The sequence below is a fragment of the Lepidothrix coronata genome, unplaced genomic scaffold (assembly GCF_001604755.1).
Source record: "Lepidothrix coronata isolate B3197 unplaced genomic scaffold, Lepidothrix_coronata-1.0 Scaffold0, whole genome shotgun sequence".
Taxonomy (NCBI): Eukaryota; Metazoa; Chordata; class Aves; order Passeriformes; family Pipridae; genus Lepidothrix; species Lepidothrix coronata.
Window position 1 is genome coordinate 9,153,104 of NW_016690180.1, and position 17,937 is coordinate 9,171,040.

Here is a 17,937-nt window from a genome sequence, read left to right on the forward strand (position 1 = left end):
ATTTTGTTTTTTACTTAAATGTATACCATATAAATATGATTTTCTTTTCAGTATGTGTTTTCAGATTTTCTGTAGCTATCTACTTTGAGTTAATGCTTTGAATTGTTCCATAAGGGTGATCTAAGAATTTGGATCTAAAGATAGTGGGTAATTGGTATGTGTTTACATAGTTTAGAAATGCTATGCCCCATAAATTTCATATTGTTTTACTGTATTTTTCATATACCAGATCCTAATGATAAAATAGGTGAATGGCACTGCTACACCATTGAAATGTAAGTCTGAAATGTACTTCATACTGCATACACAGAAATGAGAAAGACTTTGCTGATGACCATCACTGTTACTTATGGAAAGCTTTCAGCAAACATTTCTGGTCTTTTCACAGAATTCTTGCACATTGAGACATTTCTGTTATCCCAGGGACCAGCAAGGAAAGACATGAACTCTACAGATATAATCTTGAGTATATCCGGAATTGCTCCCCTCTTAATGTTTGAATCCTTAGGGTAATTCACTGTGGACCCTTACCCAGTTCATATATTTCACTGCTAGTTCTCAGTAATCAAAAGTAAAATGCAGAGTTGATTAAAGTGTGCGTTTCCCAATGTTTTGCACTTGCTTATTGCCTAAAGTGCTATCATAAGTATCATGTAAGCCTGCCAAGATGGCTGATGTCCAACATGTTTATTTAATATGAGACTTTTTCTAAGACCAAAGCCAGTGCATAGTATTTTGACAACTTCTACTAGCATGTTTTATACACATTCTGTAAAGTCACAGTAACATTAATTTATTTGGCATGTCCTTAGGAAAGTAACCTGTAAAATTGAGAGAACTGGAAGGAAGAAGTGAAGATTTCATATTTTATCTAAAGCGACTGACAATGTAATTGACAAAGTCATACGAGATGATACTAGAAAAATAGAAATAAAAAGTATTGAGGAAAAATTGTAATTTAGTATCTGAAATTAAATGGGGAAGCAAGCCACAAAGGTGACATTTGATCCTGTCCCTTTTTTATTGTTTGGGTTTTTTTTCTGTTGCTCATGCTGTTAGAACAAAGTAACTGAAGCCACTGACAATCCCCAAAGAGGAGAATTCCTACCAATGAGTTATGAATAATCTTCTTTCCAAGACACTGTCAAAGCAAAAATTCCTGAAATTGCTGTGTTAATCACTCTTCCTTTGCTTTAGTTCATGTTGGAGCTTCTAATTGAGAAGCAGTGATTTTTGAAGTGACTGAATCCCTGAAGTTCCACTAAAATATGTTTCTGACTAGTAGACTGTATTTGAGATGGCATTTTTTGCATTCCACATATCCTTTTATTGAAAGTAAACTGTATTTGATGAGGACATTATTAAGTCAATATATTTAATGGTTATGTGTGTCAGAAGGTGGCAAGTAATTGCTTCACGTATCTTTCAAATTGCTGTAAACCATCACTGAGAAGTGCAGTCCTTTCTCTTGAATATGCTCTCCCATCCCTCTGTTGCCTGTTGTTCTGGCAGAAACATTTATATGGCCACATAGGGAGCCACATCTGACAGCTGAGAATTTTAAATGAATTTAGGAAAAAAGAAATGTGAGTGGTTCAAAGAAGTGTGTTGCTTATCTGAGTGTAAAGACATTCAGCTTCACATTGCCTGAAAGTCTGATTAGAGCGTAGCCAAACACAAACCTGGTGGCTAAAAGACTATTTCACACTTGAGCAGATGCCCAACCAATATTAATATTTACAAAGCAGAAGGCAGCAGCCAGTAATGTGGTTGACAACAGACTGAAATTCCTGATTGACTTACAAATAAATATGTCCTTAGAAGAAAAGGGAAGATGAGAAAAGGGAATGATAATAACCAGTAACCTCAGAGGGATCCCCAGGGAATGAGGTGCTGTATCAGGGATAAACAGGGATATAGAAGTCCATATCCTTCCCCAGGCCAACAGCTGTTTTCTTGAAATGTTATCTGAGGATACCAAAATAGGATAGGAAATAGAACTGAGCCTCTAAAGCCACAGGTTAAGGGAGATGCCTTAGGATGTGTTTCTGTATCATGAAGATGGAGTGATTGTCTTTCTTTTCTGTCACTTGTGCCCTTGCTTTGGGTCTGGCTGAGCTGGAGTTCATTTCCCCATAGTAGCCCTCACAGTCCTGTGCTTTGCATTGATAGCTAGAAGGGTGTTGATAACATACCAGTGTTTTGGCTACTGCTGAGCACAGCATCAGCACTGTAACATTCCTTCCTCAATTGAGGGCAAGATCAAGAGGGAGGGGGCACAATTAGGCCAGCTGACCCAAACTGACCAAAGGGATATTCCATGCCATATGATGTCAGCTCAGATGTGAAAGCTAAGGGGGGGCATTCATTTACAATGGTTGCCTGCTAAGAAACCTCTCCACGTGCTGAAGCCCTGCTTCCTGGGATGTGACAGGCCATCACTCACTGATGGGAAGTAGAGAATAAACCTTGTTATTTTCTACTTCACTTTTGCACACATGCAAGCTTTCACTTTTGCTTTAGTAAACTGCCTTATCTCGACCTACAAGTTATTTACATCTTATTCTCTCTCCCCTGTCTGGCTGGGGAGTGCTAGAGCTTCTTGTTGGGCACCTGGCATCCAGCCAAGGTCAACCTTTAATAGAGCTTTTGCAAGTATGCTGTTAGCTGCTTTTTTTTCTTTCTTTTTGTAACTTAATTCTGCATTTAAGGTGATTGCAAGAAAACTTTTAAGAAAGAACAGCTTTAAGACATTTGACATCCTTGACACTGAGATTCTCTACTAGTACCCAGTACCCTGGGTGTTGAAAGAATAGAAGGTACCTTTGCTACAAGGGCTTGAGTAGAAGATGGATGGGTCTGTGACAAGGAACTCTCTTCCACTGATCTTCTCCCAGGCAGCTATCAGTAAGACAAGAGGGCATGGTCTTAAGCTGTGCCAGGGAAGGTTTAGGTTAGATATTAGGAAGAAATCCTTTACAGAGAGGGTAATCAGGCATTGGAATGGGCTGCCCAGGGAAGTGGTGGATTCTCTGTCCCTGGAGGTTTTTAAGATGAGAATGGATGTGGCACTTAGTGCCATGGTCTAGTAACTACGGCAGTAGTGGATCAAGGGTTGGACTTGATGATCTCAGAGGTCCCTTCCAACCCAGCTGATTCTATGATTCTATGATCAGTGTTAATGAAGTAAACTTTCTGCCAGCACCAGTTTGGGGAAAGAAGCACTGAAATCTTAAGGGGGTTTACAAGAGCAGCATGATCAAATGTTCCACCTCTGATCATTCCTGTAACTCCTTTTTGTGGTATATTGAGAGTATCACTCTAGATAAGTCTTACTTGGCCAAGTTTATAATTTGGTAGAGTTTAATATCAATTAACTATTTCTTTTAGGGAAATACTGCATCTAATAGGTATCTAATAAATATTTTTCATGGGCAGAACAAAATATTTTAGCTCTTAACTGATAACTGCTCAAAAATAACCAGTCAAAAAAGGTAATATCAGAGCTGAGCATGAACCTACTTTATGGTTTGTAAATGAATGGCAGGAACATCTGCCAGATGTTGCCGAGATGTTACTGAAATACAAGCAATTGGGGCTATTCAGTGTAGCAAGTGAAGTTATGGAAGAAGCATGCTTTTTATGATAGCTCTATTCATTTGTCATGTATACCAGTGCATTAATTTCTGAGACTTCCTTCAAGCATTAAAATTATTTTAAGTACCTACATTTTCAGATTTTTGGCAAGGGAAAAATATTTCTGCAGGTGGGGGAAGAACAAATCAACCATTCCACATGTAAAATACGTTTGTGACAAATTATTTTCATTCTAAAATAACCAAATCCCTCCAATCTGAAGATCAAGTTCAGCTGTACTGCTACTTGTATAATATTTGTATTTTATTGCTATTACTCTGCTGTTAGCGGAGAGTGATATAGCGTATGATCACCACTGAAGAATGTGATGACATCTGGATCTTGCTTCAGGAAGAAAATTCTATACTGCTTCAGTGAGTCTTGTTTCGCCAAATAACTTAATATACAAAATGTGAAGCATCTGGTTGACTCTGAAAGTTTGTGTTGCCTGCTAGGAACTTGTGAGATAACTTTACAGTATTCCTTTAGCTGGAGTAGACTTTTTAATTTTCCTTCTGTGATTTTGCAGAACATTGTGCAACCTGTTTGCTAAACATTGCTCTCTTTAAGAGTAATCAGACAGATTGACATCTTTGGCTGCAAAGTACTAACATAGTGATATAATCCCCAAATGGATAAAATCTGTCATGCATAATACACAGGGGGTAGATATTGGCAATATTGGTGGTTTCCTGGCTTTGAATCTTTTGATATTGATTCAGTTTGTATCTTATCTATTCCAAACTTTTCGTTTTCTTCTCATATGTCCAACAGGGCATTAATGCTGTAGCCATCTCTAACTTCAGAAAATAGAAATGTCATCTTCAATGTGTGACTCTGTTTGTAGTTGGATATAAAAACTACTGACCTTTCCTGTCATCTTTATCTTACCTACCTAGAAAAGACATTTCTCAGAATGACTTCAAATTTTTAAGATTAATATATTTAATAAAAACCTTCAGACTCTTCATTGGTTTACTGGAACACAACAAACTACCTGGCAGAATTTTACTCAGTCTCTCCTATTTAAGTACTCTTCGGCCTAGCATGGAACCCAGCTGGTAAAGTAACAAATGAAAGGCACGTGGGTTGGTCATTTGTTCAAAACAAGATTCAGGTGAAATATCTAATGAATTCAAGCTGGGCACAGATGGTTTATTGTGTATCTTCTGTCATTCCAAATAACAACAATAGTTGCCTTTATATATACTAATTAGTCTTTTGATGTAATGAATAATGTTAATATTTAAAATACAACTTGACTGGAAAGAAGCAAAGAAATTTTCCTCCTTGATTTATTTCATTCATTCTACTGTGTCCTTTCTAGAAGTTAGTTTAACATCAGGTGGTAGTAAATGTGACAGAAAAATATTTTTATGTTGTGTTCTTTTTTTTTTTTTTACTTTTGAGACAGAGCACTTATCACTTACAGGCATGTGGTCCTAATCTGAAAGATGAATTTGTTCATTCACTTCAAGTACCACATAACCATTCACACACCATCGAGCTTAACACCATTAAAGGGTAATTTCCCCTGTGGGAGCTATGCCCAATACAGCTGCTGTCACTACACAGTGTCTTTTTATCTTACCCTGGCAGGTAAGGAGGTTTAAATAAAAGGCTTCATCAAGAGCTCAATCACAGACATATTCTTCCTATTGAAATGTCCATGAAATAGCAAATAAACACTCCTAAAATTCTTTCTTAATATTATGAAACATTACCAAGAAGACTTCAGCGTACAGTTCACACTTTGAAATTTTGTGATGGAATCAAAGCGTGTGAGATGGGTTTGGCAGTAGAGGAGAGGAAGTATTATGGGGAAATTTGCATGTTCTATTAAATTCTAAATGTAGTATAACAATTCCAAATAATCAAAGGGCATACTTTGTCTTTATCTCTGACAATCTCCATGATTTTTAAAAAAAAAATCTCATAATTTCTTTAGTTTATCTACAATGACTCATTGAACACATTATTATAGGTTCTATATTCTAACAAACTTGATAATTAAGTATATGGTGAAGTTTTCTTTAGAACATAGAATTAATATGTTCTATTTTAAATATTTGGGGGCTAAAGTATTATTTGCAGTAATTTTGCTTGGCTTCATCTAAGAATGAATTGTCTAGGGATGCCAATAAAAATATGCTTTTTGAGTAAAATATGTAAAGTTATAGAAGTCAGTCTAACTTCTTTTTTTTTTCTTTAAGAAAAGACAGTATTTTTTCACCCTTTCTGTTTTCAGCATTAAATTGCTTTCCTTCTAAGATCATTTTTTGCATTCACGCTAGAATGAACAGGCTTTATTTTTTAATTAATTCTGTGGAACTTAAGGTCACAGAGTGTGTTGTCTTTGACTTAAATGTGGTCAACATTTAAGTCTTAATATTTTTTTTTTTTAATGTATGCTATTTTGGACGCAGACTCAGCTCAGAATCAGCTTATTAATGAAGCCAAACCAGTTTACATGCCCTGTAGATATGAATTTGAAGTTTTGCCAGAGCATAGGGCATGGTTTACAAAACAGTTTTGATAAAATGTGAGTAACCTAAGTGTTATTCTTCATGTCAAGGAAGCCCTTCTGAGATTCACAAGCCCCTCTGCAGCAGTCTCATTTGCAAGCCAACTTGCTTGGCTTTCTTAAATCATGTAAAATTCAGGTTCTGTTCAAAGCACCGAAGCTGATACGTCAACAGTGCTGGCCTTTTACCCAAGAGTTCAGGACTTAGCAGAGTAATAAATCAAAGCCTCACAGATACTAATTCTCTCCTGTGCCTGAGGGAAGTTAACTTGCTTCTTCCAAATGAATATTTTACCCTGAAGTAATCGAAAGTGAAAGAGACATTCTTCTCATTTTTTTTGAAGCTATTCTGCTTTGCAGTGACTAAAGCCAAGCCTCAGTTGGAGCAAAGAACATGAAAGTGTGAGCATTTGGCTATCCATAGCAATTCATCACTCATCTCAAAGGAGGAAGAAAATAGGAAAGGCTGAATTTCAATCCTCCTTTCTGAAAAATACTTCACTATTATACACTAAGCATTCTTTGGATCAGGCCTTTAATTCAAAAAGTGGTTTGAAATTTTGTACCATATGAGACCCAAATTGGAAACTGAATATATTTTTTTTTTTACTTGAAGCAATTTGAAGCCACACAGCATAAGGACTCCCACACAAAATTTTATACCACAGAAATTTCTATGCTGAACTCTTCAATTTTTCCCATAAGTGCACCACTTGTCAAGAGCACTTAGGTATTTCTCATATTATACACTTAGTTATTAGTATTGATTGTTTAGAATGTTCATAATGGATAAAATTCATCCATGGGCAGAGGGACAGCTGAGGACTGCATGCCACTTAATTCATGTATAGGCCTCCATATTAACCTCAAAATAGACATTTCTTGAGACATGGCCTTCCATCTCCCCTCCTTCTTCCAACCCCCAGAACTAAGTTAGATGTAAATTGCAATGCCTAAAATTAGTAGCAAAGTTTCTGTGACAAGCTGTATGGAATTAAACTCACATAAACTCTCACTGCTAGATCCAAGCAATGGATTTAGCTTAATTTTGTAGTGCATTAACTAGGACAGAGTGCAGTGGTCAGGAAGTGCCTTGTAGATTTGCCAGCCCTAAAGCTACAGTTTTAACCTACAACTCTAGTGGTAAGAGGCAAGCTGAATCCTGTGCCCGTCTCAGGGATTGAATTCATGTGTTGAGCCGAGCTCTAAGAACAGGATTTTGTTCTAAAATACCATTATTATGCCACTGAAAATGTCAGGGGTTTAGAGCTATCCTTTTATAGCTTTTAAAAATAATCTTTTAAATAAATAAAGTTAAATTAGACATAAAAGGTAATCATTTACTACTGAAGTGTGATATTAAGTACTCAGACTTCTGGTAATGAAAGTGTTCCCACAGTAGCCATAACTTGTCATCAGATTTCACAGGTGACTTCTCTCTAAGCATTTAGTTTCATGTAATACTTCCAGTCATGGTGGAAGGTAATAAAAACCCTAGATATATTAGATGGATAAGTCCATCATAATGTGAGATTTGATTAGTATTTTTTCTATGGTTGTAAATTTTATGTATATATAGTTAATATATATAGTTTTTATAGTAATATATAGTTTATATATAGTATAGTTAATTTTACTTAGATTCTTAGGATTAAATCATACAACACAAAAGGTTTCATTTTATATTCACTCTGTATATAATGTCATTTTGAATTAGCAGGTAGAGGAGAAGCTCATTCAGGTGTTTAACTTATTTGTGTCCCAGACTAAAGGTCCTCTGTAGCCTATAAAAATAAAGACTTTTCACTATGCAAAACAATGTGGGGAAAATTTCATTTCATGCAAAATCATGTGAAAATCACATAATGTCAATATTTTCAAGCATGCAAAAATTCTGACTCAAACTGCAAATAATATTGTTGGATTAGAGATCATTTCTTCTGCAGGTACAAATAAAAATAACCCTTGTTCTCGTTGCTATTATGTTTCTAAGCCATCCAGTAAAATCAGCCAGTTTAAAACTCTGTTGCCCTCCTGTTTTCATTTTTTAAGAAATCAATTAGAAACACGGGATTTTTTTGCTGTTTCAGTATTTTACACCATAATTTTATTAACAATTTTGCTGCAATTTTTAAAGATGTTCTTGAAAGAAGAAACATCTTTTTGAAGATGTTTGTTGAAGTTGTCATAAATATATTTACTAAAAATTTTTTGCTTATGCAATAATTAGTTTTGTGTATAGCTATATCAGTTCAAAGGAACTGATATAATTAATTGGATTATTTCATTAATTCAGTAGACTGTATCTAGTAAGGCTGGGGTTTGGGTTTTTCAGTACATTTTAAGAAACAGGAAATTATGAAGATAAAAGACCTGCAAGAACATTGTTTTCGCTAAAATGACATTATAAAAAGACTCGAGACTTTAGGTTTTTATTTAAATCAACTAACAGGCTTTATTTTATAGTGCTGGCAAGGGGCTTGGTAAAACTCAAATCAGTCCACTTTTTTCATGCATATATTTTGAAACAACAGTGAAAGATAGCATCTCTAACAGATTGTATTCTTCTTGATTGAGGTATTGCATATTAAACACATTTAAAGTTTTTGTTATGAGTTTTTTTCCAAATGACTGTTTTTATATCAGCTTCAACTCTTATATACATGTCTTGCATCCAGCTATAACTGTGGCACTCCAGAGCTAAGATTTTCTATTTTTCATGTCAACACAGTAGTTACTAAAATAGCTAATCGCAGCAATCTGTGCAAGTGTTCACAACTTCTTTTACATTCTGCAGTAAAAATAAACTGAATTATAAACAAATTATTTTTGAGACACTGTAGGGCTGAGTAGCTGAGTGAGGAAGTTAGTTCATGCAGCTGACACTGTGCATACAAGAAACCAGGCATTTGACCTCGGGAGAGGAGAGAATCAGTTTGGGTTGAAAGGGACCTTTAAAGGCCATCTAGTCCAACTCCACCCTGCAATGAGCAAGGATATCTTCAAACAGATTAGGTTGCTTAGGGCCTCGTCCAGCCTGACCTTGAACATTTCTGGGGATGGGGTTTCCACCACCTCTCTGGGCAAACTGTTCCAGTGTTTCACCACCCTCATTGCAAAATCTTTCTTCCTTATATCTAGTCTAAATTTACCCTCTTTTAATTTAAAATCATTATTCCTTGTTCCATCACAACAGGTGCTACTAAAAAGCTTCTCCCCATCTTTCTTGTAGGCCCTTTTTAGGTACTGAAAGGCTGCAATGAGGTGTCCCTGGAACCTTCTGTTCTCCAAGCTGTACAACCCCAACTCTCACAGCCTGTGTTCATAGGAGAGGTGGTCGAGCTCTCTGGTCATCCTTGTGGCTTCCTCTGGGCTCACTGCAACAGGTCCCTGTGTTAGGGGCGCCAAAGCTGGACCTAGTGCTCCGGGTGGGGTCTCATGAAAGCAGAGCAGAGGGGGAGAATCACCTGCCTTGAGCTGTTGGCCACACTGCTTTTGATGTTGGCTTTCTGAGCTATGAACATGTTAAGATCTGATTACTGAGAGATGCTTCTGCCTGAATTAATGTGCAAACAAGTCTATAGGCTTGGACTTGTCAACAATGCAGATTTTATTTAACAGTGAATGTGAGGAAGAGAGATAGAAAGAAATAGAAAACAGAGGGGTGAAGGAGGAGGTGAGAGAGATCAAGCAGAAGATGGTCACCATCCATGGATCCAGCTACGTCCCATCGGTCCTTCTTCACCCTAGGTTTCTTGGTGGAGGGGGTCCTGAGGTAATTCAAAACTTTCCATCATTTATACATTTTAGCAAACAAAGGAATTAATGCTCATTGGCTACGCAGTTCTCTTATTCTGTTGGTTAATTGATTCCCTCACTTCTATTTCTAATTAGTCCACATGCTAGGTCTTTCTCTTCTTTTGAGTCAGTGGGTTTCTTGAGTCTGTGGACCTTGAGTTGATGGTCATGATCTCCCCCTGCCAGAATTACATTTTACCCAGTCAGAGCAGATTTCAGTAGAGCAGCTTTGCTCATGGTCTGTAAATTCTGCTTTCTTTGTGTCCATAATCAGTGATACATTCTTCGCCCTGAACTTTGTTAAACTTTCCCTATGTCTGAGATAACACCCAGACAATAATACCACCTTTATCTTATCTCAAGTTCCCACTGTAGGGGGCTTATCTTACAGTCCAAGTTCCAGGTATCCAAAAAGGCATATTAAGGAGGGGCTTTGGTGGTCGTTGATGGTCACAGATGCCATCTGTCATATAACTTGGGGTGACCTTTGTTTCACCAGTGATATGTATACGAGCAGTTGCTCCTTTACGCAGTATTCCACAGTGGGAATTTTTGTCTGGGTGATTACCCAGGATGCGCTAACCAGATCTCACCTTTACCAGGCCTGGAGTTAGCGCCATTCTGTGCTTATGTCATGGTGAAGTCCTTCTGTGGCCTTAACAGTGTTTGAGACAGGCAACTGTGCTCTCAGTCCTTACACCACCCTGTAGCTGAAACACTGTCTTCCACGGACTTTTCCTCAGTTCATGGGTTGTCCACGAGGGTGATGAGAGTAGGAGAAAAGACAGAAGCAGCAGAAGCAATAAAATGAGTAATCATACAGTGTCCAATAGCTATCCCAATTATTAAAAATGTAAATCCAATTGCAATTAGAGCACACATTACCAGGTCATGTCCTGTGTCTCATCCACCAGCACTCACAATGCCTCTTGATCTGTTCATCCGCCAGCCTGCATTGATGTCAGCAGTTGCCCTGACCCATGTGCAGCTTGGGACTCCCATGGGCCCCCTTCTCAAGCTTGTCCAAGTCCCTCAGGATGGCATCTCATCCCTCAGGCATGTCAATCACACCACTCAGCTTGGTGTCATCTGCAGAGTTGCTAAGGGAACACTCGATTCATCTGTGAATCTTATATTTCATCTTCGTCTTCATCTATGTCATGAAGACATTAAAGAGTATCAGTCCAATTACAGACCCTTGAGGGACAGATCTTGTCACTGATGCCCATATGGATATTGAGCAATTGACCATTGCCCCCTGGATGCGACTGTCAATCAATTCCTCATCCACCAAACAGTCCACCCATCAAATCCATTTATCTCTAGTTTAGAGATAAGGATGTTGTGGGAGACTATGTTAAAGGCCTTAGAAGCGTCCAGGTAGATGACATCCATGGCTCTTCCTGTGTCCACTGATATAGTCACTCCATCATAGAAGGCCCCAAGGTTGGTCAGGCAGGATTTGCTCTTTGTGAAGCCATGTTATGGAGCATTCAGGTTAATTGGATTTGAATATGGTTTCCTTTATTTTAAGGTTGTTGTATTATTATTTAAGAAAATAAGTGCGTACAAAAATTGAAATATAGATAAGCAGAAGATCATTATTTTATTCTTTTACTGTGTCCAGTGTGGTATTTGTTTCCTGATGTAGGAGACAGAGATAAAAAAATGTCCAATTAGTTATTTAGACTGCACTTCATGAATATCTACAGCAATTTATGTAATGTTTATTTGACTTCCAGAAGTACATGGTTACAATTTTCAACAAACAATTTTTGGCCAGTGGATGGTTTGCTCTGGTATTTGCCATGTTCTGTTGCTGAATGGAGCTCTGTTGCTCAGTTAGTGTTTGTTGAGGAATTCAGAAAGGACTTCTAGTTTCTGGTTTGGCTGTCATAACTGGTAGAAGCAGATTTTCACTTCAGAGAATTAAGTTTATAAGTTTCTAGATAATTTTCCATGCATATTTTGTAGTAATTGAAAGTGATTCTTTTATCAGTCGGTTCTGTCAGGAAATATTGGCTAAAATCTGTGCAGAGAGCAACACAGATTAGGAATAAATACAGCCAAAGTAGATGTAATTATGCCTTCCTGATCAGAAAAATATCTTCAAGATGTTCTTTTGAGTCTACCAGACTTGGAAGTCTAGTAGCCACCTGTGCTGGTTTTGACTGGGGTAGTTAATTTTCTTCCCAGTGGCTGGTGTGGAGCTGTGTTTTGAATTTGTGCTGAACGCAAAGTTGATAATATAGAAATGTTTTTGTTATGGCTGAGCTTAATAGAGCTTACACAGAGCCAAGGCCTTCTCTGCTTTTCGTACCGCAATGCTGGTGAGGAGATTTGGGGTGCATGGGAAGTTGGGAGGAGACACAGCCAGGAGAGCTGACCCAAGCTGACCAAAGGAATATTCCATACCATATGATATCATTCTGAGAATATAAAGTGGGGGGAAGAAGGAGGAAATGGAGATGTTTGGAGTTATGGTGTTTGTTTTCCTAAGTAACCATTATGCATGATGGGATCCTGCTTTCCTGGGGATGGCTGAACACCTGCCTGCTCATGGGAAGCAGTGAATGAATTCTTTGGTTTCCTTCTTGCATGTGTGCTTTTGCTTTCCCTATTAAACTGTCTTTACCTCAACCCACGAATTTTCTAGCTTTTACTTTTCCAATTCTCACCCTGATCGCACTGGTGGGGGAGTGAGCGAGCAGCTGTGTGGGGCTTGGTGGCTGCGTGGGGTTAAACCATGACACCATCATAGTAGAGGTGGTGAGTAAGCCCAGGAAAAGGTCCAGTTCACTTTCTGACTTTCTAAGAGACATGTAGCCATTTAAGAACATTAAAGGAAAAAGAAGAACTAAGATTAATGTCTACTGGAGCTGCCTGGAGGAGAAGTGCTACCTGGGTTTTGAAGAACTGGGCAGTAGAGAGGGCAACTGGATGTATCTTTGTAGAGGAGAATGAGCTGGAGAGGAACAAGATACAGTGACTCAATTCCAACTTCTCTAAGATGAGGAACCAGCAGCAGGTGGGAGATCCCAGAAGGGGCAGAAGCGGAAGAGACAGGTTGTAAATCAGTGATTTTTCTAGTGTCATATGTGGACTTGGCAGTGTAAGGCTAATAGTTAAACTTGATCTATAAGGTCTTCTCCAACCTATGTGCACAGTGAAGCGAATATGCTTTTTCTGTGTTTTTAAGAACTATTCTGCACTCCTGGAAAATGAGTAGTTTCAGGTAGACTGAACTGTTTGAATATGTCTAGTGTTCTTCTGAAATGGCTGAGGAGGTACAGAGGAGAATGTGGCAGCATAGAGGGCAATAAGGAGATGTTTTCTGAATTAGAAATGTAGCTAAATTTATCTGATAATCCCTGATGTTGAAAATTAAACAAATCTTTTGAGGATTCTTTCCTGTGTATTTAAAAAATTCTTTTGGGTTTCAGTAGGCAGAAAATATTGTGAGAAAAACCTCCCCTCCAGCAGAACTGTTGCTTCTGTTAATAACACAATACTGAGAAAGCAGTGCAGAGGCATATAAAGAATTCTTTGTGAGGGAGGATTTGTTAATTTTTAAAAGGAGAGGTGTGGGAGAAACTTGTGTTTGGATTAAAGTAATTCTGAATTTAGGCTATTCAGTGGAGCATACAGAACTCAGTGATGTAAGGTACTGAATCTCAGGGCTGTGATCCAAAAAAGCATTTAAATACCTGCCTATTGTCACACTGTTGAATAATCTTATAGCAGAAAATGGATTTTTTTTGCATTCTTGAAGGTGTGCAGTGCTTTTTTGAAATTGGTCCTTAGTTGATCCATTGCAGATTTTAGCCCATGAAAAGCAAGAACTAAGTATAATGAGACCAACAAGAAATAACATCTTGATGTATGAAGTTACAGAAAAAAAAATGGGCAGGAAAGAGAGTTGAAGACTATAGAATATTGCTAACAGTAAACTTTAGTTTCTTAGTCTTAGAGTGGGCTGTTATATTTGAAGAAGCCAAGATTGTAAACTAGATTAGATATTGATGTTAATCATGTTATGGAAAATCAGAGTGATGATACTGAAATCACTGTCTGATTAACTACTCACTTCTATAATTGCATGCTGCAAAGCCAAAGTAGTTCCGTAATGCCAGCTGACTGTCAATTTAGCATATTCATATAATAGTTTGCGGTATGAAATGCCAGATACAACAATAGAAGGAAGTCATGTAAATCTATTTAAGAAGGTGAACATATTTCTGGAAGAGAAGGAGGAGGGAAATCGCTGAAGCCATGTGTTAAATATTTGGGTTGAATATAATGAAATAGAAAACTGCTTGTGTTTTTCATTCTGCGTAATGTATACAAGCCCTGATGGATTGTTACCTCTCATTGGCTCTTGGTTATTCATGGGTTTCTCTAGATGGACTACAGAAACATGACGTGGCATCCTGGGATGCTGGCTAAAACAAAAGTGAAGCAGGTTGTTCAGTGCTGCTGTTGTTAGATTATTCTTTATTTTCCTTTGCGTTTTGCTTTGTTTTGTTTTCCCCTGTGTCTCATAAAATATTTCAATCTTCTTAGATTCCTTTGAATCATAGAACTACACTGTCAAAAAGACACTGGAGTGTTCACATTGCTTCTGCATTCTTTGTAATTGTATTTCTAATTTGTAATTCTGAACAAAATACTAAGTCAATCAAAAATCTCCTGCCAACTCTGTCCCAGTGACTCAAGGTAGAGCTGTCATACCCTGACTTTTGGTCTAGCCAAAGGCAGCTAACTGATGCTGGTAGTGTCTGGGTAAACTGTAAGATATTTAGATACCTAACCTATTTGGACACTTTTAGGATTTGTAGCAAGCACACAACTGCCATTGAAGCCCCACTGTACATTTTCATTTAGATGTTTAAACATCTTTGAAATGTTTCCCTTTGGTCTGATCCAACACCTCTTGAAATCTGTAGATATTTCTGTCAGCTCAAGGTAGTGTCCTAAGTAAGATTGTGATGTTTATGTGATGTCAGCATAGCATAATTTCACTTCACATCTGGAGTATTGAAATAAGGCTTCAAAAATGAAAATGCTTGCACAGATTTAGCGGCTACCACCCAATTTTCACATTCATTTTGCTTAAGACTTCAAAGCAAAAATGATATATGGAGAGAATAACAGCCTAGATTTAATTTTCAGGCGTGTGAAGTGCTGAGCAGTGCCTGCCAAGAGGCTGGCAGGCCGCTCTACGAGCCATGGCAGAGTGCCTCTGTACTCATAACTTCATAACCACCTTTTCCCTGCCAGCTTGTGCGGTAAGAGGTGTATGGCTGAATTCTGAGCTTGCACCAAGGCAAGTCTGGGCTAACAAGTGACAGTAAGAAGTGTAGTGAAATCACTGTAGGATACAAAAAAAAAGCCTAAAGACTGTCAACAGTGAGTGATCACTCTGTTATTCAAGGTTTGATACTCCTTTTTCGGTCCAGGGCTTCTGCAGAGTTGACATCTGCAGAGAATAGTATCAGTAGACTGTTCAGGAGCTTCCAAAAAAAAAAAAATTAATCTAAGCCCTTGGAATATTTTTATTCAAGTGAAGACCATGCAAATTGTACAGTAGTATTTCCCTAATATGCCAAAATCTAATTTATCATAATAAACTTCATGCAGTATAGTAGCAAACTAGCTCATTTAAACTTACCAGCAAGGATTTCCACTGCAGCTAATTCATGAGCATTATGCACACTTCATTACCTGGATTCTCAGACAGGCAGTGAAGTTATTCTTTCTGTAAACATTTTTAGGAGTGAGAATTTTGAGGACCAGACCTTCAACTTGTGTATTAGTTGGGTATAGTTCTTTTACCTACAACGAAATGCTACCAATTTATGCCAGCCAAGACCCTGAGTCACATTTTTCTAAATGGTATCTGATCAGTTTTCTGTGTAAACCAGTGCTTGCTTAATACTTTTTCTCTCCTGCCTTGTATTAGGGCCCCCCCAGCGAACCGTTTCCCCAAAACAAGACCATGAAGAAAGAAAACATGACAAAGTCTTGGACAAGGGCAGTGAAAGTGGGACTTCCTGTAATGAGTTGTCCACCTCAAGCTGTGACAGCCACTCGGAAGCCAGCACCCCTCAAGAAAACGCCACCAGCACTCAACCATCCACAGCCCACCAGCCAAATACTCTGACTTTGGATCGTCCATCTAAGAAGGCCCCAGTACAGTGGATGCCACCTCCAGACAAACGCAGGAACAGTGAACTCTTTCAAACTCTCATTAGCAAGTCCAGAGAAACAAATCTTTCCAAAAAGAAGGTGTGTGAGAAGCTGAGTGTTGAGGAAGAAATGAGAAAATGTATCCAAGATTTTAAAAAAATCCACATTCCAGATTATTTTCCAGAGCGCAAACGTCCCTGGCAATCCGAACTCTTACAGAAATATGGGTTATAGTGATCAACTCTTTCATGACGTATCTCTGGGGCATTTGATGTTTATTACATTGCCACTAACTTACTGATGTCCTCCTTCTGGCCAACTCTGCCACCAGAGCTATTCCTGCTGCTTATATCTTTCTGTGAACAGTGGATGTTGGATAGTACATGTTTTTCTTTAAAAATATATATATAAAAAGATAGAAACTTAAAAAATGCAAGAGACATCTCATCTAAACCACTTCATAATAGCAAAGAAAAAAGTGCATGGTTAAGAAAGATGGTTTTCTAACTGTAGTCAGTTGGGCTTCATTATTGTTTTGGAACTTACCAAATAAAAATCTCAATCATCAGTTAACATCTCATTTTATGTCACCAATAAAGATGACTCAGACTTACTAAGGATGAAGAGAAACAGGGTTTAAAATTCAATTGAACAGATTTTGGAACTAATTCTCAACATTCTCTCAATGTTAATGCAATAAAGCAAATACCTATTTTGCATGAGCACAATGTTACAAATAAATCACACAAGAACAAGAGGTTGTCTGTTGCTTGGAGAACTATTTGTTTGATACCAAGCCTATAAACATAAAACGTCTAAGGGATTGAATTTACTTTGTTCTGGACCTGTGATTTTTTTGTGTGTACAGTGTTCTGTATGTAAGGATGGTGTAAATATGCCTTATATTGTTTTATTATTGCACCAATAACGTTCATCTATTAGTGCTTGTCAGGATTATTTCTGTGAAATGCAAATTTACGGCAGATTGTGAAAACTGGTTTGATGGTCTGAAAGTTTTTATGTTAATCGCTAAAAATGGAGAAAAATAAAAGAGACTTTAATGTATTTATTAAAAGAACCATCTGGTAGATTTTTTGACTATTGTTATCTCTTCTCTCTTTTAAAAGTAGAATCAAGCAAATTGTTACTTTCTGTTTAATGTTTCATAACTACTGTGCTGAAAAAAAAACCAAAACAAAAAACATTTAAAATGAGGGGAAAAAAATTTAGGGTAGTGCCGTTTAATTGGAACCATCATAGATATTCTCCAAAAGGAAGAGAGTTAAACTAAGAAGCAGCAGGGACTGAATTGAAAAACTGAGTGGTTTTACTGACAGAGAGGAAAGCAGTTCCAATTTGACAAGTTCACAAGAAGTCAGCTTAGAAATAGAAGATTTAAAATAGCAGAGTTTGGTACACTGACAAATGAAAAGTTTCTGTGAGTAGTCAACTCTATGACAAACCTGTTATCTCAGCCATGATACAGGAAAATAAATACCTTTCTCATTACAAGAACACCAAGACGACAACTGTGGTTTGGACAGCCATAGCTGAAATGGGTAAGGACCACTGAAGTTTGCAAGAGAGCTGCTGAGTTCTTACAGACTAGAAATTATTACTGTGAGCACACAGAAGTACATGAACACATTTAGAAGGGTTTATCACCATACATGTTCTGTAGCAGGAACTGCACAGTTGTGTCAGAAGAGGTGTTTTACATGTTATGGTAATTTTAACTCATTTAGCTAAAGTAAAAAGGACATGTATTATAACTTCCAGGGTTATTCCTG

General features: G+C 37.6%; 1 protein-coding gene across 1 annotated transcript in view; it reads left to right on the forward strand.

Moving 5' to 3' along the window:
- KCTD8 (potassium channel tetramerization domain containing 8) overlaps positions 1–17,237 on the forward strand; it is a 97,778-nt gene extending 80,541 nt beyond the window's left edge. Inside the window, exon 2 of the mRNA XM_017805592.1 lies at positions 15,921–17,237. Within this exon, the coding sequence (XP_017661081.1) occupies positions 15,921–16,381 (461 nt within the window). The 3' untranslated portion in view covers positions 16,382–17,237. The remainder of the gene's footprint in view (positions 1–15,920) is intronic.
- The last annotated feature ends 700 nt before the right edge of the window (positions 17,238–17,937 follow it).